Source organism: Leptonychotes weddellii, chromosome 14 (genome assembly GCF_054177405.1).
Source record: "Leptonychotes weddellii isolate Sample4059 chromosome 14, ASM5417740v2, whole genome shotgun sequence".
NCBI lineage: Eukaryota > Metazoa > Chordata > Mammalia > Carnivora > Phocidae > Leptonychotes > Leptonychotes weddellii.
Genome location: NC_138382.1, coordinates 58873319 through 58898613, shown reverse-complemented (window position 1 = coordinate 58898613; position 25295 = coordinate 58873319). Strand labels below are relative to the sequence as shown.

At 40.2% G+C, this 25295-nt stretch overlaps 2 protein-coding genes across 5 annotated transcripts in view; both read left to right on the top strand.

Annotated features, from left to right (window-relative positions):
- Positions 1-5644, top strand: part of TMEM245 (transmembrane protein 245) — a 99236-nt gene extending 93592 nt beyond the window's left edge. For both annotated transcript variants that reach the window (XM_081803360.1, XM_081803359.1), the window contains one exon: positions 712-5644. In XM_081803360.1, the coding sequence (XP_081659486.1) occupies positions 712-757 (46 nt within the window). In that variant the 3' untranslated portion in view covers positions 758-5644. The remainder of the gene's footprint in view (positions 1-711) is intronic.
- Positions 5645-7260: 1616 nt separating this feature from the next.
- Positions 7261-25295, top strand: part of CTNNAL1 (catenin alpha like 1) — a 65021-nt gene continuing 46986 nt past the window's right edge. For 2 of the 3 annotated variants that reach the window (XM_081803335.1, XM_081803336.1), the window contains exons 1-2: positions 7261-7465; positions 23439-23628. In XM_081803335.1, coding sequence (XP_081659461.1) covers positions 7343-7465; positions 23439-23628 — 313 coding nt within the window. In that variant the 5' untranslated portion in view covers positions 7261-7342. The remainder of the gene's footprint in view (positions 7466-23438; positions 23629-25295) is intronic. The other variant, XM_081803337.1, reaches the window with a different exon arrangement.

Genomic DNA, 25295 nt, shown 5'->3' with positions numbered 1-25295 from the left:
GAGTTTCCACCATCAGGAGAACTCAAAATAACAATGACTTAAATAAGCTAGAGGTTTATTTCTTGGGCAAAAGAAGCCAGAAGTAGGCAGCCTAGGACTCGTATGACTGTTCCACAAACATTCATGCCCAGTCTCCCTACATCCTGTTCTGCCACCTTGGTATGAGGTCTTTTCGGGTAAGATCTTGAGCTCATCATCAATAAACTCTGACCTGGCCACCACAGATACAGACCAGACTGGGTCACATCCTCCTAGCTCAGGCATGTAAATGATGTAGCAAAGGCGAGCTAGCTATTACAGTGCTAAGGTAGGCACCTCGGATGTGCAGCAGACAACTCCATCCAGACTAGATACTACTTAGTCACATGGTCGGTCATACGTGGTTTCAGGGGAGTCTGGGGAGATTGTCTTGGATGGGAGACAATGGACCCAGCAAAAAAAAAAAAAAAAAAAGAATTCTTGTTACCAAAGACTGAGAGCCAACTAGCTGACTTTGAAACAATACTTGGTGAAAGTATTAGCGATACATAGTGACCATATAACCTTGTCAAGGTTCTCAGGTTATAAAAATAAAATGTTGTTCTATGGTAATTACTTATTGGTTGGACACTGTTTTGCTTTTCTTTTTTTAAAGTATTTCTTTGGCTTCATCCACACCCCCTCCCCTCTTTCCAAAAGCAGAACTAATCATTCTCTCTTTTTTCCTTACAGGACTTTCCATGATATTTCTGATGATCTGAAATCTTCAGTAAACTGACATGGTTTGCAACAGAGTGATTTCTGTAGTAGGTTCAGTCTTGATAGTGAGTTCAGCCCAGCTGTGGCCTTCTGTCCTTTCATCTGTGCCTAGCAAACAGAGCCCAGGAAAGAAGCAGAACCCTCCTGGCCTTCCAAACAGAATGCCTGGACAAGAGAGAACATGCTGTGTGTTGCTTTGCCTTTTAAAGCACAGCTTTAGAGCTCAGAATTGTGGTTTGCTCACTTACTTGTTGCTAAGATGGCTTGAAAAGTTTCAGTTTATACACTGGTACCATGGCTCGAAATTTCCCACTTTTGGTTATCTATATTATTATAATATGTATTTATAAAGTTATTTTAAGAGTCCTGAACTACCTGCTGTTAAAAGTATTTGCCATGTAATTTTCTCCTGGTTTAAGAAATCTGTTCTTGAACTTTTTTATGACCGTCACTTTTTAATGAAGAGGGTTTTTCACTTTTGAATATGTAGTTGTTTGAGCGGGAAAAGGAAGCCTTCTACCCTTCTACCCTTCTACCTACTCCCCTCTATAAGTGTAAGGTGGGGTGGCTTATTTCAAGGTCACCTAGGTGTGTGTTGCAACCACAGGAGACACAGAAAAACAAGCTCTTCCTGCCCTTTCTCCTCCCTCCATCTGCCATTACACTATTGCCAAATTCTTAAAACTTGGTTGACTACTTTGAAGCAACATACTTACTAAGCTGCTGTTAATGGTACCAATATGACAGAATTCATGTTGTGGTTCAGTTTTTCTTTCCAAATGCTTTAAGTGAAAAATCTCAGGAGTAACAGTTCTCTGAGTTGTTAAATGGATCCCTGTTTACTTACTTGGAATTCTGCCAGTTAGTTACTTATTAGCAGTAGAATGTTACAGTTAGGTAGTATTTTTCCATCACTTAGCAGAGTGCGTTGCACATAAGACTCTAGATGAAGGCGTGTTGAATTATGACTTTTTAAGTCTCCCAGACATCGCAATAACCAGCATAGTGCTTTGCATTTTACAAAGTCATTTTGCGCGTATTCTTTCACTATCACTTCCCGGCAGCTTTCATACAGCTTTATGGTATTTTATAACACTTTCATACAGATGGGAAAACTAAGGTTCAGAAAAGTTTAGTAAGATTTTTACCTCAAATTTTTCTGACTTCACTGTCTGCCAACTCTGCTCTGCTGTAGCCTTTCTTCTAATTCCTTTTGCAGTTTTCCCAGCACTTGTCCTGCAGTTAATGACAGGCTGGGACTAGAACCCAGCTCTTAGCTTGGTGTCCTTCCCACGGTAGAAAACAATCATCAGGCTCTTTCTCCATCCCCAGGGGAATATGGAGGAGAAAGCGTTCCTGAATATCAAAGACTTCCCTTTGGAAAACATTTAAAAGTAGAAATCCTTCTTTTTCTAAACCATTGTCTCACTGAGAAGCATAGTCAGTGATAATTAGCTTAAATTCATTCTGATATCACTTAAGAAATTAACTCCCTTTAGGAAAGAGGCTACTGTGAAGGTTTTGACTGTTTATACAGTAGACTGCATGCAGATCTCTTGTTTTTACTGTTCTTCTACAATTATAATCTGATATTACACCAACTGTTCCATTTGGCCGCTAACCGACTCCTTTTTTCTTTAGTCAGTTGTTCAGTCATTCGTTCAGTAACACATTCATTGAGAGTTGGCCCTCTCTGGTTTCCATGCCAACCGCTGTACAGGGTGCTATAGGGGATAGCTCCTGGGAAGGCCTTCTCCCACCGTAAATCTTAGCCAGATCATGTGCTTGCTAAAATTATGAATTTTGCAGTAAAAGGGTTAAAAAAGAAATCAGGTTTGTTTTTGTTAATTGTATACTGATAAGTTTATAGCTATAATTGGCACATATTCATAAGCGGCAAGTGTTAGACACAGTTTAGTGTGCATAAACAAATTATGTTCCTCCAAAGTGTTTTTAGCTGAATAAAGTGATACTGCGAAAGACTAAACTCCAGCTAATGTATGGCTGTTGCCGGTCATAATTATTAGTATAAATACCAGGTTCTTTAAAAAAGAACCTGGAGCCCTAAGAGAATAGTTTGGAGCTCCCAAAATGGGCAGTGATGTAATATCACCTAAAAAATCAGTCCTACACACGGTCCTCATGAGGAGACCGGAACTGCGCTGGTGCTTCAGCAAGCGCAGAAGGACTCCGAAGGCCAACCAGCTGGGGGAGGAGCCCTCGACCAGAGAAACCTATCCCCTCAGACAGTGAAGAGGCTTTACAAGATTTTCACAGGGCACAGAGCTCATGTGGCATGAAAAGCAAGGAGTCTCAAGCTCAGGTCTCAAAGTGGCTTGCCCCCAGATTCCCAGGATTTGTCCCAGAAAGAGTACATTTCCTAGGAACAGACAGTGCATGGATGAAGTAGCTTCAGTAAACACGGATGCAGAAAGCCTATCACAAGTCTTACAATTTTATAGCTTTTTTAAAGATTAGTTTTAAGTTCACATTCACTATTTCAGTTGTAAACCGAATGGGGGAATGAGAAAAGATAAAAGTCTCCACACAGATGTGCTCCTCTCTCTTCCGAGAATAAGGTATAGCATTTTTAGCATAAACACCATGTCCTATAAATCCTTCTGCAGTTCCAAAATTCCTGTCACATTCTGTGTTTCTGGAAGTGATCTGTCACACTGCCTGAGATACAACTCTTATTTATGTTTAAACTTGTGAGGATTCCTACCACTCTCTTCCATTAGAGGTAGTTAGCTGGTAGAATTTTCCTGTGACTTGTGAGACTGGTGTAGATTGACTCTTGACAAAAAGGATTACCCAGGAAGTGTTCTGAAGGCCTGCTGTATTTAAACAAACTCAGAGCCTTTGGAAACAGCAGCTGTTTATTCCAGTTAAAGGGCTGCTAAAAGGCTTGCAGATGAGGTTCTCTGGCTAACCTTGGTCTTCAATACCCATTGTGACCTTACTCATACCCCTAGTTCCCACACTGGTTGTATCTAGTGCTTTAGGATGTGTCCCTACTGGGCAAGAAATACTCAGAAATTCAGGCCATGAAGGGTTAGATTAGAGCAAAAGAATTTTAGGTGAGCTATCCAGGGCTCTCAGCGTCAGGGTTTGTAGGAAAAACCCCTTCAGAACTTCCCATACTCTAGTCCTGACTGGCAGTTTCCTGTAGGGGTCTTCTAAGACCCTTACAAGAGTATTACACTAGGCATTTCATATTGGAGATAGTCTCTGGCAATATACTTCCAAGTGTTAGTTCCAGCTGAGAGCAACTTTTTTTTTTAATTAGTTTTTGTCCTTACACATTTGCCATCAAAATATATTCATTTCATTAATTTATTAAGGACCTGCAAAAAATGTGCTACCTGAAACCACTGAGCAGTTATTTTATTTTTGATAGTTTAAAAATAAGAGAATTGTAAATCAAGATGATCTGTCTACTAGTCATAGAAATTCTGTGCTAGAATGGGCCTTACATAATTAGGCGATCCTGTCATTTTCTAGGGGAGAAAATAAATCCATAGATTAAAGTGGCTTTTCTACCACACAGAGAGTCAGTTAGTAACAGAATTCTGAGTAGAATACAGTTGTTTTTTTTTCCTTAGCCCACTGTTCTGTGTCTCTTCCCTTTCCCTTATAGTTGAGCAGCTTTTGGAAATATGTGTTCCTTATAGCAGTAGTTTCAAGAGATGTTATTAGATGTTATAAGAGACAAAAGTGGGCATGGGGGGAGGGGACTCCATGGTCAGTTAAAATTGAGGAATGCTGAGTTGTTTCCTTTCTGTAGGACTTCTAAGAGTTTTTAGCGTGCTGTTACATATTGTGAACTTATGAGGGGACAGATTGTGTTTACTACACTTATTTGACCTTAAACTGCACTCCCCTCCCCCGCCCTCCCATCCTTTTAGCAGAGCTTCTCCAAGGACTACTAGTCCTTTGGGAAACATGGCTCTCGAGTAAGTTTACAGCTCTTTTAGGAGACATCCTTAATGGAAATTCTGAATGGTAAATCTGTTACCATAGTACCACATAAACTATAATAAATCTCAAAGTTTAGTGAGATACCAGAAAGAGAACCTATTTGCCATTCAGAGCTATACGTCAAGTATAGAGATTCTTTTCCACCTATGGTGTGTAAAATCAGTATTTGTGTTTAGTTTTGCAAGTTTTTCAAGGATCTAGTAATGTGCAGATACAGTGGTGATATATTAATATTACATTTTTATAATGCTTTTGTATGTCACTTTATAGTTTTCAGACTGCTTTCTTAACAACCCTGTGAGATAGGCAGGCGTTAAGTATTATTGAATGAGGCACTGGAGGCTCAGAAAGGTTTTTTGTGAATTTTCCCTTAAGTTTATACCTTAAATGATGGAGCCAGAATTCAGTGGCAGAACTTCTGACTCCAAGTCCAGAGTTCTTTACTCCATACCTGGTTTCTTATTTTTCTTCTGGCTTTATAGCTTACAGTGAAAGGTGTGGAAATGAATCTTAAAGTAACATCATTTTGGCTATTACCAAATCCTATATCTTTTTTATTGCAGTGACCCAGAAGGTGTAACTCTCATTATAGCTGTCCCCAAGAAAACCCTTCTTCTGTCTTTTGCAGTGCCACTTGTTTGGGTGACTAGAGTATATTTCAAATACCATTTGATTCGGAAACCAAGCTTGGATATATAGTTGTAACTGCTTATGTAACTTTTGGAAAAGATATCCTCTGCATTCTCAGGCAAAGTAGAGATGGTTTGAAAGCAAAAAAGTTTATTCAAATACAACAGTACATATTCTTTATTCTCACACAGATGCTACTTCTTAGCTTTAACTTGCTTTGACAAACTTCTAATGTAACCTCTTTGTAAATGTGAAATATTTATATTTTGAAATAAAATTACTAGTGTTGAATGAATCAGATGGTAAACTTAGTCTCATTTCTGTGGAGAAATTTGATCTTCAGTGGGGTGAAACTTTCACGAATACATCCGTCACCTAGGCCTTATGTATTTTCCTTTGGCATCAATGCCTACACTGAATTTTTATGTAATATGGGCAGCTTACATAAGAGAAGAAGATATGTCTGGAGAGGGAATGTGGTCACCTGAAAGAGGTGAAAGGGTCCAAGGCTGAGGCTAGAGCCCTCAGTGCACAGGGAAAGGTGGCCTTGTGGTAGACAAGGAATTGTTAAGGTGAGTGGCTGGGGAGTAAGAATCTGGGGCAGAGAAAGTTGGTTAAAGGAACTGCACATTTTGAATGAAGAAAACAAGCCTACCTTATGGCTATCTTCAATAGCAAAGATATCTGTGCAGCCCTGGCAGACGGAGCTGAACCCCTAAGTGGGAGTGCTGTGAAGCACATTTCAACAGTGCTTGGGAAAGAGCCTCTGACACCTGGAGTTGGTGGTGTTCAGCTCATCAATCTGACATGGAGGGAGAAATAATCCTGGCAAAAGTGAAAGGGTGGACTCGCCAGCTTCAGATTCTTCTCTACTCTGCTGGTTGCTTACTGGCAGATATGTTCACAAATATTTCTCCATGCTTCTCAGTCTATTGCTTAAGCCGAGGACCCCCTCACAGGGGTTTCTGACAACCTCCTTTTGGCTTTGCTTCTGAACTCATGGGGAAAGAGGTGTTCAGCTCTCCCTCCCATCTGATCAGTTTCGGGCTCCCTGATTCCTTTTAGTGAGTTTAGTCAGAAATCTACACTAACGATCTTTTCAGTCAATAAACAGCCTTTAGGAAACTGCTCTGTGCTAGGCCCTTGGGGAAAAGTAATTCTCAAAAGTAGTTTTAGGCACACCTGGGTGGCTCAGTGGGTTAGGAAGCTGACTCTTGATTTCAACTCGGGTCTTGATCTTAGGGTCATGAGTTCATGCCCCCCTTGGGCTCCACACTGGGTGTGGAGCCTACTTAAGAAAATAGTTTTAAAATGTAATAGTGTTGAACAGTAGGTGAAGCTTTTCCATATGCTCTAATTTCCTTTTGAAGAGTAATTTGAACAGTAGCCTGAAAGATACCCAAATCATTGCCTCCTTGCCAAGTACTCAGGTACTCCTTAAGGCTGCATTATCAAATGTTTCATTCTTAATCCAGCCCAAATTGTGAGAATGAGAGGGTCAGAAGAGGAGCCAAGGGGAAGTGGGACCTTCAGGAAAGCTCCAGAAAGACGCTTTACCGGCAAAATTCCTGTCTCAGGGTAAAAGACCCTTCCTACAGACTTGACTGTGATTCTCTGCTCCACCAGTTAGCTCAGCTTCTAGAAATCCTCGTGGGAATTCGGAGTTAAGCCGAGTCACCTACCAGGAGGACGAAATGCTTTGCTAGAGATAGTTGTCCTCTTCCCGGTGAGAGGCCACGTAGCCGTGGGAGGCCCGCAGGTGTCTGGTTTGATCCGTCCTGGCGGGGGCGAGTCAGAGCACGACAGACCCAGCCGGGCTGCAGGGTAGACCCTAGACCCGAGCGCGTGGGGGCGTGGCTGCCAGGGGGCGTGGCTCGGCTGGGGGCGGGGCCTCGGGCGCCGCGGTAGCATTGCCGCCGTCGCGGGCGTGCTGGGTGGCGGGCGGCGGGCCCGCAGTGGCGCGGCGTCCCGGCTGCGCGACGGGCCGAGGGCCATGGCCGCCTTTTCGGGCACGGCAGGCGTTGGCGGCGCCGGCCCGTCGGGCTTCGCCTTCGACTCGGGACTGGAGATCAAAACTCGTTCGGTGGAGCAGACGCTGCTCCCGCTGGTCTCTCAGGTAAAGTGGCGCCCGACGCGGCCCCTCGTCTCCCTCCAGCCGCGGCCCGCGATGGCGGCGGCCGCTCGCACGGCCCGGGGCCGGGTCGGGCCCCGCGGGAGGCAGCTGCTGCCCCCCATTCCCAGCAGGACTGCGGCTTTGGGTCGGGCCGCCTGTCTGAGGCTGGGGGACCGGCCTCGGCTGCGGCTGCGGCGTTTGGTCTGGACCATCCGAAATCCGGCGGCGAGGCCGAGTGGGCTGCGCGGCGGGGGGGGGCAGGGGACGGGGAGCCCAGTGCGACCCCGAGAGGCCGGCAGGCAGGTGCGCCGCCCGGCCTGCCCCGCGCGACCCGCCTCGGGCTGTGGCTTCGGCGGCCCCCGGCCCAGCGAGGGGCCCCGCGCGGGCTCACCCGAGGCAGAGAGGACCCTGCGGGGGCCCACACGTTTGCATCCCCAGTCCACACCCCGACTGCTGGGCACTCCGGCCCGGGCATTCCTGCCGGCCTCCAAGTCCAGCGTGCTCTCCCCGAGGCCTTTGTCCCTGTCCCCTGCGCGTGTCTGCTCGCTGGGCTCCCATTCCCGCCCCCCCCCCTCCCGGGCCACCCTGCCTGCCCCTGCCCCTTAACCTGCCGCTCACTTCAGGCGGCTTTGTCTGGCTTCGGAAGAGTGCAGCGAAACACTGTCTGATAGTTAATCCGGATACACATCTTTTTGCCAAATCCCGTCTGGGATGTATGCTTTATTGTATTTGTTGGTCGTAACAGAAGTCTGGAATCAGCTAATTGACGCGCCGAGTTTTACAGAAGTTTTTGTTACTGTGAGCCGAGTTATACGCAGCCTGAGGGCTAGAATTCCTCACCTCGATCTGTTGTAATGTGCCAAGCACTGTGGGGAGTGAAGAATTCTGTGCCTTCAGGAGCGCGTTGGCGATGTGTGATTCACAACTAGATTGTAATGTCTTTGTGACTCACGCTAGTATTGCCAAGACTTTAGAGGTAGAAGGAATCTTAAAGTTTATCTGACTCTAAATTAAAAAATTCTTTCTTACAGCATCCTTACACCTGGTCACCAGTCTCCTGCTTAAACATGTTCAGTGATGGGGAGACTGTAGCTCTTCCATATAATTTTAAATGCTGTCTCTTCTCCATCCCAGCCCTGCAAATATTTGAAAATAGCAGTCACACATGTCCCTAGATTCCTGTTATGCTGATTAAATAAACAGCTTTTTTTTTTTTTTTTAACCTGTGCTTACTTTAGCTTGGCTAACAGAACAGTGAATGAATACACCTGACACACCTCCCCCCCCTTCCCTTCCATGTCTGAGGGAGGCACTGACCAGAGAGAAGGAGTGCTAGGATCGGTTAATAATGTCTGCCACCACTACGACCAATACAACCACAACCCAAAATGAGAAATACTGGAGTAGATTTAAGAGTGATAAGAGAGTGGTGGAGTTCAACCTGACAGTATTTTATCCATTTATTTAACAATATGTGTGTTGCTTACTATATGTTAGGTAATGGTTTAAGCACTTTATAAATATTAACTGCTTTCATTCTCATAACAATCTTATGAAGTAGATATGTGTTTATTCTCATTCTATGGAAGAGGAAACTGAGGAATAGTGAGGTTAAGTAACTTATCCTGGGGCTTTGAACTGTAAATGTCAAATTGGCATTTGAACCCAGGCATTCTGGTTCCAGATTCTGTGCTTAGTTACACCATATGCTGTTTCTCTCTAGAGATTAGAAGCAGTGATGAGGTCAGCTAGTAGTAGGTACAGAGAAGAGAGTCCACAGTGGAAAAGCAAGGTGGAAAGTAGTTGTAATCTGGAGAAATGGTAACTTTTCACAGTATCACTGCTAAAAATGTATCAGTCCTACAGCTCTGCATTGTGTAATTCTGGGATAAAAGAGGGTGGAGTGGAGGAGGAAATGTGTGAATCTGTGAGTCCTGTGAATTGCTGCTTAGAGTTAACTAGAGGTCAGTGCTAAAGGGGGAAAAATGCCGGGTTTTTTTTTCTTCCTTATTAAAGATTCATTCAGGGTCATAGCCGAGGTTCTGCATCCCACATGTTATGTATCCACAGCTGTATCTTTAGTACAGTACCATAACTGACATTCCTAATTATTGACTGTACTCAACCAGTAACAGTTGAGTTTGCTTAGAATCAAGAAATGAATAAAGCATGGCCAGAACACTGTTAACAAAGCAGGAAAGTGTGGAGTACAATTTAGAGTGATTTTTAAGTTTCAGTGACTATTAGCTGATTAAAACTTCACCTTTCTAGAAAATTCATGTCCAGAAGTCTCATTTTTTAAGGATGCTGCATTATTATCCAACTCATGTTTCACCATTTTATCACAAGAATAATTTAAGTGATGATTTATTGTGTACTTACTAGCTGCTTCTTGAGGAACTTGTAGTCAAGTTGGGAGACAGGACATACAAAAATTAACACATGCCAAGTGTCAAATGAATAACATCAATAGTAAATGCTCTAAGAGCTCAAAGAAGGCATGGATGAGTCAGGAATGATGCTGTAAAGAAGACAGGGTCTTGAGGTGAGCAAGTAAGACTAGCATCATAAAATTTATTGAGTTTTAAGCAGGTATCATCTAACCTCTTCTGACTCTACAAGTAAAAAGTTCTGGGTTACTGGCCTTATTCTAAGAATGCATGGTTGAGTTAGTATTAGGCAAATGTGTATTGTTTTCTGCATTCATGTATTAGAAAAGATACATGTTCTTATCAGTAGATGCAGAAGAAGTATTCAGTTAAGTCCAAATTATAACCATGATAAAAACACTTAGCAAACTAGTAATAAAAGAAAACTTCCTTAACCTGATAAAGAGTATCTACAGAAAACCTACAGTTAACATCATAGCAACAAGTCAAATTTAAAACAAACATTTCCTGGTGCGCCTGGGTGGCTCAGTCTGTTAGGTGTCTGGCTCTTGATTTTGGCTCAAGTCATGGTCTTGGGGTCTTGGGATGAAGCCCTGAGTCGGGCTCCATGTGCAGCAGGGAGTCTGCTTGAACTTCACTCTCTCCCTCTGCCCCTCTACCCTGTGCTCTTTTGTGCTCTTGTTCTCTCTCAAATAAATAAATAAATCTTAACAAAACAAGACAAAATATTTCCTTTAAAACCAGAAACAAGAGGAGGGATATGTGCTACTGCAGCTTTTATTCAACACTGTACTGGAAATCCTAACCAATGCAATGAGACAAGAAGTGAAAGGTGTAAAGAGAGAAGGAAAAAATCAAAACTTTTGAGAGTCTACAGATAAATCATAAAAACTAGGTTTAGTAAGCTCACTGAATGTAGGATACTAAAGTCAACTGCATTTTTCTACATTAAAAAAAAAAGTAATTCTAAAAAAAATACCAGTTAGAATAAAAATTACAGCAGAAAATGAGGTTAAGAGTATACGCATAGCAAAAGAGATGCCAAACTTTGTGAAAATAATTTTTAAAAATTTTTATGTTTTTTAAAGATTTTCTTTTTAAGTAATCTCTAATCCTACTTGGGGCTCAAACTCACAACCCCGAGATCAAGAGTCATATGCTCCACACACTGAGCCAGCTAGGCACCCCAAGAATTTTAAAAATTTATTGAAAGCCAAAGTAGATCTAGATAAATGGAGTGAAGTACTGTGTTTATGACTAGATTGACTCAGTATTATAGACGCATAAATTTAATACAATTCCAATGAAAACTTCAACAGGATTTTTGAGTAGAATTTGATAAAAAGTAATTATAATTTCATATAATTATATGAAAGAGCAAAGAGCCAAGAATAGCCAGAAGAGAAACAAAGTGGGATGATTTCAAGGCATTATAAAGCTATCATAATTAAGGCAATAGACCAGTGAAAGGGAACAGAGAACCTAGAAACAGGTCCACACATATGTGGAAACTTGATAAATCACAGAATTGGCACTGCTGGTTAGTGGGGAAAGGAAAAACTTAAAAAATGGGGCTAAAACAATTGTTATCTAATAGTAACGTATGAAATTGGATCCTTGTCTCACACGATATACAAAAATCAATTCCAGATAGATTAAGGACATCGATATGAAAGTGAAAATGTGTGACACTTTTAGGAAAAAAAAACCCAAAAAACTGGGCAATATCTTCACTACCTCATGGTGGGAAGTGATTTTTTAATATACCAGAAGTAAAAATTCTGAACAAAGATTGATAAATTTGACTCCATTAGAATGAAGAATGTCTTCTTATCAAAATTGAAAGGATAAGCCATAAAGTGGAAGAATATGATTGCAACACAAATCACCAATAAATGATTGGTAGTACCCAGAATAAAGGACTGCAATGAATCAAAAATAAAAAGATTACCTATTAAAGATTGGTAAAAATAAACAGTCATCTCATGTAATAGGAAACAGATGGCTAAAAGAAATGTAAAAGATATTCAATTTTATGAGAAATTAGTGGAGTACAAATTAAAACCACAATGAGAACAAGTATTGGTGAGGAATGTAGAGCCAATGGGAATGTCAAGAGTAAACCACTTTGGAAAACAGTTTGATGTAATCTAAAGTTGAAGGTGGGTATTACCTATGGCCCAGCAATTCTACTCCAAAATCCATACCCTCTAGAGAAAGTCCTGCATGTGTATTAGAGACATGGATTGAAATGTTGATTTTTTTTTTTTTTACTTCTAATGGCCCCAAACTGGAAACTACCTAAATCTACCTAAATGTCTTTTAACAGTAGGATGTTTAAATAAATTGTGTTATGTTCATACAGTGAGATACTGTGCAGCAGCGAAATAATTGAACTACAGTTATAATTATCAGTATGGATGAATCTCAAAAATATAATGTTGAGTGAAAAAAAATTAAAGGCTCAAAAGCAGGCAAAATGAAACCATGTATCATTTAGGGATATAACATCTGTGCAGTAATAATAAGGAATAATAATAAGGAAGTGATGAGCACAAAATCAGGACAGTGGTTTCTTTTGGGGAGAGGGAGGTGGGTGATGTGGAAAGGTAGGGATCCACAAGGCATGTGGGTTGTCAGAGGTACTGGTAATGTTCTCTTAAGGTTGGTGCTGGGTGCATATGTCTTCCGTTTCTTTGTACTGTGCATATATATGTTATATATACTCATTTGTTTTATATTTTCTCATTCAGACAGTTGTTTAAAATGCCCTGGATTAGATCCCAAACACATTTTCTGCACCTTCCTTAATAATCATTTTGTTTTTGGGGCACCTGGGTGGCTTAGTCGGTTAAGCATCTGTCCTCTGCTCAGGTCATGATCCCAGGGTCCTGGGATTGAACCCCACATCGGGCTCCCTGCTCAGTGGGGAGTCTCCTTCTCCCTCTGTCCCTCCCCCCTGTTTGTGCTCTCTCTCTCAAATAAATAAAAATATTTTAAAAAAGCCCATCTTAAAAAAAAATAATCATTTTATTCTTCCTGTCAGAACGCCCACTCCCAGTCTTAAAATGTTTTTATCCAAGGAAGGGAAGAGGGATGTCTGCCACGTACCCCACCCTAGTGTGGAATGTTATTCTACCACCCACTAGTCTTTTCCTGTCTGTGATAGATTTACTTCATTCACCATTGTACAGACCCCTCACATTTCTAAGGTAGCTCACCTTGTCTTTCTGTTTCTCTCTGTATTGTCCTGTAGGCTTTTCAGGATCCTTGTCTCATTAATTGAAGATGAATAGAGAATGTATGGGGCCCTCTTTGCTAATTTATGTATGTGAATATATGTGTTTTTTTACTTGCAAACATAAAACACATAAAATAAGTGAAAGTGCCCTTTTTTTCTAATTCTTTTAAAACACCTCCCATGATTTGGTGTGTTTTCTTCCATACTGCTTTCTATAGCTGATTAGCTTTTTTTTTTTTTTTAATAGCTCCATGCCCAACGTGGGGCTTGAACTCACGACCCTGACAGGATCAAGAGCCACATGCCTTACCGACTGAGCCAGCCAGGCACCTCTAATTTTTATATCTAATTATTTTGAGAACTCACTAATGAGTTTAAGCCCAGAGACAAATTTCTCTGTACTAGGCTGGCTCCCTTAATTTTTTATTAAGCCATTGTTCATTTATCTGGGCTACTACCATTTTTTTTCTTCCTGGTCTTCACTTGCTTTCTTGCTTCCCCACAAAATAAGTAAGTAAACTAAGAAAATCCATTTCAATGAAGAGATTACTGTGAGCTATTCTAGAAAATAAGAATAAGATCACAAACATGAGGAAAGAAGATTCTAGAAATGTAAACTGTAATATCTAACAATTATGTAATGTTTACTATATACCAGACACTATTCTAAATACTTTATTTAATTTACTAATATATTTTCCACAATGACCCTGTGAAATGGGTACTATTATTATTCGTGTTTTTTACAAATGAGAACATGGAGTTACGGAAAGGTTAGATGACCTTTGTCATTGTCACATGACAGAGCCAGAATTCAAACCCAGGCAAAATAAGCCAGAGTTCATTCTCTTAACTGCTAGGATATACTTTGTTGGAGATTGTTACTTCTTGATACCCTTTGTTAGAAGGTATCAGATAAGCCCTACTTCTTACTAGAAGGTATCAAATAAGGTATCAAATAAGCCCTAGTTCTTATTCTTTTATTCCACAGCAGAATTCTTCAATATATCAGATGCTTTCTTCCCCATAGGATGCCTTTCTGCCCTCCTTTCTCCAGTTCATTCAGGCATACTCTAGACTCGGGTCAGGGCGTCTTCAGGTTGTGTCTCCCAATTTAATATGCCTCCTATTTTTGTAGAATAATAACTAAAATTTTATTTGGCACATATAATTTACAAGGCACTCTCATCAACTGTCTTTTCCCTGATCTTTAGCATAATCCTGGGAGGAAAGAAGCAGTGTAATTACTAACATAGGCAACTTACTCCCTTTGTGACCTTGGGCAAATTCTTTACCTCTTCAAAGTTCAGGTCTTTATCTGTAAGTTGAGGGTAATAATAGTATCTGCCTCATAGAGATGTAAGCATTAAATGAATTAATTTGCATAAAACACATGCGATAGTGCGTGAGTGTTAAATGCTATCTAGTCTTATTTTTCACATGAAGTTTGATCTCAATTTTGTAAAACTGTATTTAGGTATGTATAAAACACGACTGAGAAAAATTATGGCAAAATCCTCATGGGGTTGTGTGATGATGAATAATTTTTATTTCTTTAGTCTTTCCTATATTTCCTTTTTTTTTTTTTTTTAAAGATTTTATTTATTTGGCAGAGAGAGTGAGAGAACACAAGCAAGGGGAGCAGCAGAGGGAGAGAGAAAAGCAGGCTCCCCACTGAGCAGGGAGCCCAAGATGGGGCTCAATCCCAGCACCCTGAAATCATGACCTGAGCTGAAGGCAGAGGCTTAACTGACTGAGCCACCCAGGCACCCCATTTCCCATTTTTTAAAAATAATCAACATGTATAACTTTTCGAGCCTCCCTTTTAAAAAGTTTGAGAATAATTTAAGGATATAAATTGACCTTTTAATAAGGAATTTTATAAATTGATTTGACTCCTGTATATGTCAGTTTCAAATGTATTTGGATTAAACATTTTCTAGGCTGCTTCGAGTAAAAGGAAGACAGCCACACCTAATTATGCACTAGGGAGGATGCTTGTAATGAAACAAAATGTGTGTTTCAGAACTGAACAATAGTTGGCATTTTAGTCTAATTGCTGATCTTTTCTATATAATTGAAAATTTAAAGCTTTTGGTAATAAACACAACTTAAACTCCTTTTCACTCTAGAGTTTCTTCCAAGTTAATTGTTTGGAATAGTCAATGGTGATTAAGTCTTCTGTTCTCCAGGTGGTACAAAGAGTTCCTTAGGGTCTGTCTGGTGTGGGGAAGGATCAAAGGCTCCTAAGGACTACACACAGACACACAGACACACAGACACACACACATACACACAGAATAAGTGGATTCAGTAAAGTTGCCAGAAAAAAAATCAACATAAAGAAATCAGTTGTGTTTCTATACACTGACAACAAAATATTTGAAAAAGAAATAAAACAATCTCACCATAGCATCAAAAACAATACTTAAAAAATATATTTAATCAAGGAGGTGAAAGATCTGTACACTGAAAACTGTAAGACTTTGATAAAAGAAATTGAAGAAGACACAAATGAGTGGAAAGATAGCCCATGTTCATGGATCTGAATTAAAATGTCCATAACACCTAAAGCCATCTAGAGATTCAGTGCAATCCCCTATCATAATTCCAAAGGCATTTTTTTCCCTACAGAAATAGAAAAACAATCCTAAAATTTGTACAGAAGCACAAAAGACTCCAACTAGCTAAAATAGTCTTGGGAAAGGAGAACAAAGCTAGAGGCAACACACTTCCTGCTTCAAATCATACTACAAAGCTGTAGTAATTAAATAGTATGGCACCAACATAAAAACAGACACATAGTCCAATGAAACAGAATCAAGAGGCCAGAAATAAATCCATACATATATGGTAAACTAATATTTGACAAGGGAGCCAAGAATAACCAATGGGGAAAGGATAGTTTCTTCAATAAGTGGTGTTGGAAAAACTGAATCATCACATGCAAAAGAATGAAACTGGACCCCTATCCAGTAAATGGACCAATGACTTAAATGTAAGACTTGGAACTATAAAACTCCTAGAAGAAAAGAGGGAAAAATCTCCTTGACATTGGTCTCGGCAGTGATTTTTGGATATGACACCAAGAATACAAGTAACAAAAGCAAAAATAAGCAAGTGGGACTACATCAAACTAAAAAGCTTCTGCAAGGGAAAGAAGCAATCAACAAAGTGAAAAGACAGCCTACAGAATGGAATAAAATATTTGAAACCATCTATCTGATAAGAGGTTAGCATTTAAAATATAATATATATATGGAGCTCATACCACTCCATAGCAAGAAAAAAATCTGACTTAAAAATGGGCAGAGGAGGGGCGCCTGGGTGGCTCAGTCGTTAAGTGCCTGCCTTCGGCTCAGGTCATGATCCCCAGGTCCTGGGATGGATGCTTAGTGGGGAGCCTGCTTCTCCCTCTCCCACTCCCCCTGCTTATGTTCCCTCTCTCGCTGTCTCTCTCTCTGTCAAATAAATAAATAAAATCTTTTTTAAAAAAAAATGGGCAGAGGAACTGAACATTTGTTTGTTTGTTTATTGCAGAACTGCTTTTAATAACAAAAACTGGAAACAACCAAAATGCATATTAGTAGAGGAGTGAATCAATAAATTGTGACTGATTCGTATAAAATAAATACACCAGATCTACATATATCAATGTAGATCTCAAATTTATCAAATTTAACAACAACAAAAGCAAATCCAGAAAGATACAGTATAATACTATTTATCTGATACATATTGGAGTCACTTCAAGCCCTGCCTCAGGGAAGGGTGTGAAGGGAATGAAAGGTAGTTCACTTTTATCTGTACATTTTAAAATCTAAAGCAAAACTAATAAAATCTCAACATTTTTAAAAAAGATTTATTAGAGTGGGAGCGGGGTGGGGGAGGGGCAGAGGGAGAGGGAGAGAGAGAGAGTCTTAAGCAGATTCTACGCTGCCTAACACAGGGCTTGATCTCATGACCCTGAGATCACGACCTGAGCCCAAACCAGGAGTCAGATGCTCCACCGTCTGTGCCACCCAGGCGCCCCTGAACAGACATTTTTTGAAAGAAGACACACAAATGGCCAATAGGTTTATGAAAATATGCTCAGCATCACTAATCATCAAGGAAACTAGGTCAAAACCACAATGAGATATCAACTCATACCTCTTAGAATCGGATGTTATCAAAAGGACAAGAAAACAAGTGTTGGTGAGGATGTGGAGAAAAGGGAAGCCTTGTGCACTATTAGAGGGAATGTAAATTGGTTCAGCCACTATGGAAAACAGCATGAGGGTTCCATAAAAAATTAAAAATAGGACTATCATATGACTCAGCAATCCCACTTTTGGGTATATATCCTAAGGAAATGAAATCGGGATCTTGAAGAGATATTTGCACTCCCATGTTCATTGCAGTATTATTCACAATAGCTAAGATATGGAAACAACCTCAGTGTCCTTCTATTGATAAATACATGGAGAAGATGTGGTATAAATATACAATGGAACATTATTCTGTCATGAGAAAGAAGGAAATCTTGCCATTTGCTACAACATAGATGGACCTTGAAAGGCATTATGCTAAGTGAAATAAATCAGACAGAGAAGGCAAATACCAAATGATCTCACTTATATGTGGAACTTACAAAAGCCAAACCCACAGAAACAGTCCAATGGTGGTTGTGAGGGGCTATGTGGTGGGGAAAATAGGGAGATGCTGGTCAAAGGGTGCAAATTTCCAGTTATAAGATGAATAAGTTCTAGGGATCTGATGTACAGCATGGTGACTATATGTTAACAACTCGGTATTATATACTTAAAAGTTGTTAAAAGAGTAGATCTTAAATGTTCTTACCACCACCACCAAAAAAAAAAAAATTATGTGAGGTCGTAAAGGTGTTAACTAACTATTATGGTTATCATTTGTAGTTTATTGTGGAATCATATGCAATGTATATGTGCATCAAATCATCACGTTGTACACCTTAAACTTACACAATGTTTTATGTAAGTTATATATCAGTAAAAATAAAGTACGGTCTCAGAGTCAAATCGTCTGACTTGTAGAATCTTGGCTTTACCTTTTAATAGCTGTGAGATCTTAAATAAGCATCTTTTAATGTCAGCTGCCTTCTCTGTAAAAAGGGGATAAAGTAGTGCCTACATGCTAAGATTATTGTGAAGATTAAATTAGATTATTTGTGCAAAACCACCTTTTTTGTGCCTGCCACATAGAGATGTTAGTGTTTCTTCTACCACACATTTAGGGGTCCTCTTGGACAACACCAGTCTAATCCATCAAACAATCCAGTTTATCCGTTTTCCTCCATCTTGACTATTGCTGCCTTACTTCAAGCCGGCATTTTTTAAAAAAGATTTTACTGATTTACTGATTTGAGAGCGAGAGAGAATGTGAAAGTATGAGCAGGAGGGAGAGAATCTCAAGCCAACTGCACACTGAGCATGGAGTCCAACGCAGAGCCCGATCTCACAACCCTGAGATCATGAACTGAGCCAAAACCAAGAGTCGGACGCTTAACCAACTGAGCCATCCATGTACTCCACGCTGGCATCATCTTTTACCTGGACTATTGCAATGGTTTCCTAACTGGTCTCCCTCCTCCTACTTTTGCCACTTTATCAATCCACTCTTCTCCCCAGAAGGGAGTATTCTTTAAAAAAAAAAAAACAAAAAAACATTTGAGATTGTATTAGTTATTTACTGCTGCAAAATAAGTTACCTCATACTTAATCGTTTAAAAACAACAAACATTTATTATTTTAGATTCTGTGTTTCAGGAATTTGTGAGTGGCTTACCTGCCTGGTTTTAGACTACTCACGTGTCTGTAAGCAGTAGGCCTCAGACTCTTGCTCGCTCGCTATTGGTCAGAGGCCTCCCTCAGTTCTTTGTCATGTCATACTGCATCCGGCTGGTCAGGTGACTTCATGGCATGGTAACTGGCTTCCCCTAGAGTGAATAATCTCAGAGAGAGAAAGATTGAAACCGGAGTGTCTTTATGACCTGCCCATAAATGTAGCGTACCGTCACTTCTGCTTTATTAGAAGTGAATCACCAAGTTCAGCCCACACTCAAGGACAGGGGAATGAAGCTCCACCTCTTGAAGGAGGAATAGCAAAGAATTTGTGGACATATTTTAAAATCATCACACTCCCCCCTCTGGCCACAGATCGTTTACTTTCTTCCCATTTGCAAACAACCTCCACCCCAGTCCTCCTAAAAGTCTCATTCCTCTAGGGCATCAGCTGGAAATTCAAGATTTTGGCATCTAATTCTAATTCAGATGAGGCTTTTTGTATGTGTAGTTCCTTAGATGTAGCTCCTTGAGTACAGTTCCATTTGATCTGAAAACTTGTGAACTACAGCGACAAATTATCTGCTCCCGAACACACAACTTATAGTGGTAGGACAGGCAGAGAATAATCATTATGGACATTTATGTTAAAACAACAATAACACCCCCCAAAAAAACCAAAACCAAACAAACAGAATAGGCATAGGATAACTGCCATATACTTCTGTTTGAAAATGGGAAACATAAGAATAGGAATCACTGGTTCACAGTATTCTAAAAGCTACCGAGACACCTGTTAGCAGTACCTTGATGAAGACCTGCGGTGTGGGAATGATTCTTCATGGCTCTTAGCACTGCTCTCGGAGCCATCCTCGCTCATGAGAGGTGGCCCATGTTTGTAGCTGCATAGTTTCTCAGCCCGCTCCCTGCCTGTGGAAGCTTGGGGATTCAGAAACCTCGCTTCATTTTGTACTGATCTATCTCCTTCAGTCCAAGCTGGTAGCATTCCTCCTGACATAATTAGCTTTAAAATTTTGTGGGTCTCCTGCGAATCTTATTGGGCTCACTCAATTAGGCAAACCATACCCACAAGTCTCTTTATGATAAGCCCTGCTCTAACTTGGGCTTTTGCTGGGGCTCCTGAGGACTATACCTCTAAAACTTCTCAGGAGACCTGTTGTTTAAGTGAATGGGTCTTTGGAACACCACCTTGAACACCATCTCTGAACGCCATCTGAGATCTTAACAAGATTTTATAGTCACACTCTTAGCTTCATCTTTAGACCGTGCTTTCCTGACAGTGCCCTAGATTTTGTTTTTGCTTGGAAGCCATTCTTAATCTTAGCATCATTTGCCTTCTGGAGAAGCAAGGAATTTTCAAACCCAGTAGGGCCTGGCTTCTTTTTATTTAACAGTGTTTCCTTTAGCTTCTGTCTCACCTCTTATATTTTACGTTTTAAGCAAGAAACCAAGTGGCATCTACAAAATCTGTCTTGAAATCTCCTTAGCTAGATCATCCAGTTCATTAGGTATATTCTGTAATTTACACATTCCTGGGGTGATTTTCTGCCATTACATAACAAAGATCCTCTTTTCTCCAGTTTCCAATAAGATTTTTCTCATTTTCCTTTAAGCCTTCACCCATAGCTTCTCAATGGTCACCATACTTCTATAAAGTTTATTCAGCACTCTCTAGCTTTTACTAACTCCTCAAAGTCCATTCAGCTTCCAAGGCCTGATGTCAAAGCCACTCCCACATTTTGGGTTTTGTTACAGCATTGCCCCAGTTCCAGATACCAAAACATGTATTTGTTATCTATTAATACATAACAAATTACCCCAAATTTACAGCCTTAATACAATAAATATTTATTTATTGTATTATAGTCTCATAGTTTCTGTGGGTCAAGAATTCTGCGATGGTTTACCTGGTAGTTCTGGATTAAGGTCTTTTGTGAGATGGAAATCAGGATGTTGGCTGGCCCCACGGTAATCTGAAGGCTTGACTGAGGCTGAAGAATTTGTTCCCATCTTCACTCTTGCTGTAGGCAGGAGGCTTCAGTTCTTCATTACCTTTTGGCCAGAGGCCTCAGTTTCTTCTGTGGGTCTCTCCATAGAATTGCATGAGTATCCTCCAAGATATGGTAGCTGGTTTTCTCCCACAGTGATTGATCTGAGATTGAGGAGTGGAAGAGATGGAAGTTACAATGTGTTTTATTACCTACTCTCAGAAGTATGCCATTGCTTCCACGTTATTCATTAGAAGTGAGTCACTAAGCTCAGTTCATACTTAAAGGGAGAAAAATGAGGCTCTACCTCTTAAAAGAAGAAATATCGAAGAACTTATGGACACATTTAAAAATAGCTACAGGGGCGCCTGGGTGGCTCAGTTGGTTAAGTGTCGAACTCTTGGTTTGGGCTCAGGTCATGAGATCAAGCCCTGCAAGGAGCTCTGCACTCAGTGCAGAATCTACTTGTCCCTCTCCCTCTGCTCCTCCCCCCCCAACTCTCTTAAATAAATAAATAAATAAATAAATAAATAAATAAATAACTACAGAGATTATATCACTTTCCTGCTTAGAAACCCTTCAGTGGCTTCCTGTCACACTTAGAATAAAATACAAACTCTTTACTCCAATTCACAGCCTTCCATGGCTGATCCCTGCCCACCTGCTGGATATTGGTTTATATTTGTCCTCTTGACCCTGTTCTTTGACCACTTCTGGCCTTACCTCATTTCTTGAACAGGACAGGCTCCCCTTCTCTCTCTCCCCATCTCCCCCCTCCACCCCTCTCTCCATATCCCTCTCCCTACCCCTCTCCCTCTCCCTATCTCTTTCCCTTTCTCTCTCTGTCTTTTAACAATTATATCTTCTCCCTAGAATGCTTTGTCTCCTGGTGTTTGCCAGCTTGGCTGCTTTATATCATTTAGATCTTAGCTTAAATAGCATTTCTTCATAGAAGGAAGACCAACTAATCTGAAGTAGCTACACAAATACTTTCTACCACATTATCCTATTTTAATCTTTTGCATAGCATTTACATTAATTTTTTTTGTTTACCTATTTGCTTGATTATCATGTCTCCCCTCCTCCCACTTGAATGAGAGTTTGGGCCTTTCTTTCTTGTACATTGCTTTTTCATCATTGCATATGATAGGTGTGCAATAAATATATTTCATATGATTGTATTATTGTTATCCTGTTAGACTATAAGCTGAATAGGGATGGAGTTGTGTTAGTCTTGTTCACTGATACATCTTTAGGAACTGGCATCTAGGAAATATTAAAAAATTTAAAAATAATATTATAGGTGAGGAAATTTGGAAAGATTAAGTAAATTTCTCTGGGTCATTTAGCTGGTAATGGCAGAGCCGAGGCTCAAACCGAGGCCTTCCTGATTCTAAATTATTAATACGATAACATAAAGTGCCTGGCACATAGTAGTTGCTCAAAGAACCATTCCCTTCCTCTTTTCTTAATTCTCTGTTCTGGTCTTTGTTAATGCACTTATATAAATCATTTCACAGTTATATTTAGTGGACATGTACTATTTAGGATCTGTATTTTTTATGTAACATTGCTTAAATATTTTTATATGTCAGTATAGTTCATGTACTAGTTCTCTAGGACATTTTGAAGACTTATATTTGTTTCAACAAGCTTAACTTGTCACCTTTTATATTTTATTTCAGGGCCTGGAATCAAGTGTTAAAACTCTTGGTATTTAATTTACTTTGGGTCTACAACAACACTCGGAGAAGTATAACACGTAGATTACAGTGGTCATTTTAAAATGTTTGGCTAATTCAGTAAGCATGTATGGCACACTTACCCTTTTGTACGACCTATACACTGTACTAGGCAGTGGAGTGAAGTGCAAGGGGAACAAGATGCTGTCTCTACTCTCACAGCAGCTCAAGCCGTATTAGGGGAAACTAGATCTCTAGTATGCAGTAAGAACTAAGAAGTATTTTGGTTTTCTGTGGGGTTTATTTGAATGTAATGATCCCTCCTTTACTACTTTTCTCCTGTCTTTAAATTTGTTGAAATATCTGGAGGGCTTCTGGAACTATGTGTCCCAGATAACTGTCATCAGGTAAACTTGGAATTGTTATTAATGGAAACATTGTCCTGAGGAGAGATGCAGGATGGATGCTTTGCTGGTTGTCTCTGGGTTGAAGCATTAAAGCTGTAAATTTAGTCTTAGGCCAAAGACTGTTGCTATATGCTGGACCTAGTCTCATATGCTGGACTTAATTTTCTTAGCCTTTGTGATACAGCTTTCAAAGATATTGAGATAGGGGCGCCTGGGTGGCTCAGATAGTTAAGCGTCTGCTTTCAGCTCAAGTCATGATCCCAGAGTCCTGGGATCGAGCCTTGCATGGGGCTCCCTGCTCAGCGGGGAGCCTGCTTCTCCCTCTCCCTCTACTACTCCCCCTGCTTGTGCTCTCTTGCACTCTGTCAAATAAATAAATAAAATCTTAAAAAAAAAAAGATATTGAGATAAATTTTAATCAAGTTGCTTTCATCTTTTATTTTTAGATTACCACGCTTATTAATCATAAAGATAATACCAAAAAGTCTGATAAAACTCTGCAAGCAATTCAGCGTGTAGGACAAGCCGTCAACTTGGCAGTTGGAAGATTTGTTAAAGTAGGGGAAGCTATAGCCAATGAAAACTGGGATTTGAAAGAAGAAATAAATATTGCCTGTATTGAAGCTAAACAAGCAGGTATGTGATATTGATATTAAAGCCTATTTATACCAGTTTTATTGCTTTGGATATGATGACAAGTTACTGTCTTATTTTGAGTAAAGATGTGTACTGTGCCTTAGCCCTGTGATTACAGATTCCTAGGACATTAAAGGCCTGGATTAGCTTCCAGGAATATTGAACTTCTCTTGGCTCAAATCCTAAATCTGACACATTGAATTCTTTCACTGGGTAGGGTAGTGTCTTCCATTCTTGCCATTAACCATTGAAATGCCAGAGACATAGGAGAATGTGAGGCATAGACTCTGCCCTTGAGGAGCATATTAGTCTAATTGCCACCATGTAGAAAATGGAAATAAAATTAGCATGTTCGGGGATGTAAGTTTGAGCCCCACATTAGGTATAGAAATTACTTAAAAATAAAATCGTAAAAAGATTAGCATGTTCCTATACTCATAGCAGACAAATCATAGCGATTTCAAATTTTGTGATGTCCCACAATTTTCTATAGCTGGTGGCACAAAAGCCTGAGAGAACCTGGGGTGTCTTGATGGATACAAATCGTTCACCTTTGTTGAAGTATAATTTATCCATTTATTCTTTCAATAAAGATTTCCTGAGTGCTGGCTCTAGGCCAGGCTTTCTTCTAGGCCATAGGGATATAGCTGTGTACACATCAGTCAAATGTCTGCCCTCATGGAGCGTGCATTCTAGTGGGGGAGACCATAAACAAATGAATAGATATATAATAGTTATTCATGAAAAATTAAAGCAGAGTAAGGGTTAAGAGATCAATGGAGGTATATTTTAGAGAGGTCAGGTTTTCCCAATTTTGATGCTATTGACATTTTGGGCTGGATAATTACTTGTTGATAATTCTTTGTTGGGGGTGGGGGCTGTCCTGTACATTATAAAGTGTTTACCAGAATCCCTAGCTCCTACCTATTAGACGCCATTTGATTCCCCTCTTCCCACACTGTGACACCAAAAATGTTTCCAGACATTACCAAATGTCCTTCACGGGGGCAAAATGGCCCCCCGTTGAGAACTATTGAGGTAGGGGGTCTGGAAGCCCCTCTAAGGAAGTAACATTGTGGCAGAGTCTGCTCCAATGAGGGCCCCAGCTACATGAATGAATATCTGGTACAATGGTACTTCTGGCAAGGAGGAGAGTGAGAACAGGTATAGGCTTCTAGAAGGGCAAAGACAGGAGCTTTGGACTGTGTTCTAAGTATGATAGGGGGGCCTGGTGGAAGGTTTTTTGCGGGGTGGTGACATAATCTCATATTTTATTATTTTTATTTATTTATTTATTTTTAAAATTTTTTATTGTTATGTTAATCCCCATACATTACATCATTAGTTTTAGATGTAGTGTTCCATGATTCATTGTTTGTGCATAACACCCAGTGCTCCATGCAGAATGTGCCCTCCTCAATACCCATCACCAGGCTAACCCATCCTCCCATCCCCCTCCCCTCTAGAACCCTCAGTTTGTTTCTCAGAGTCCATCGTCTCATGGTTCGTCTACCCCTCCAATTTCCCCCCCTTCATTCTTCCCCTCCTGCTACCTTCTCCTTTTTTTTTTTTTTCTTAACATATATTGCATTATTTGTTTCAGAGGTACAGATCTGAGATTCAACAGTCCTGCACAATTCACAGCGCTCACCAGAGCACATACCCTC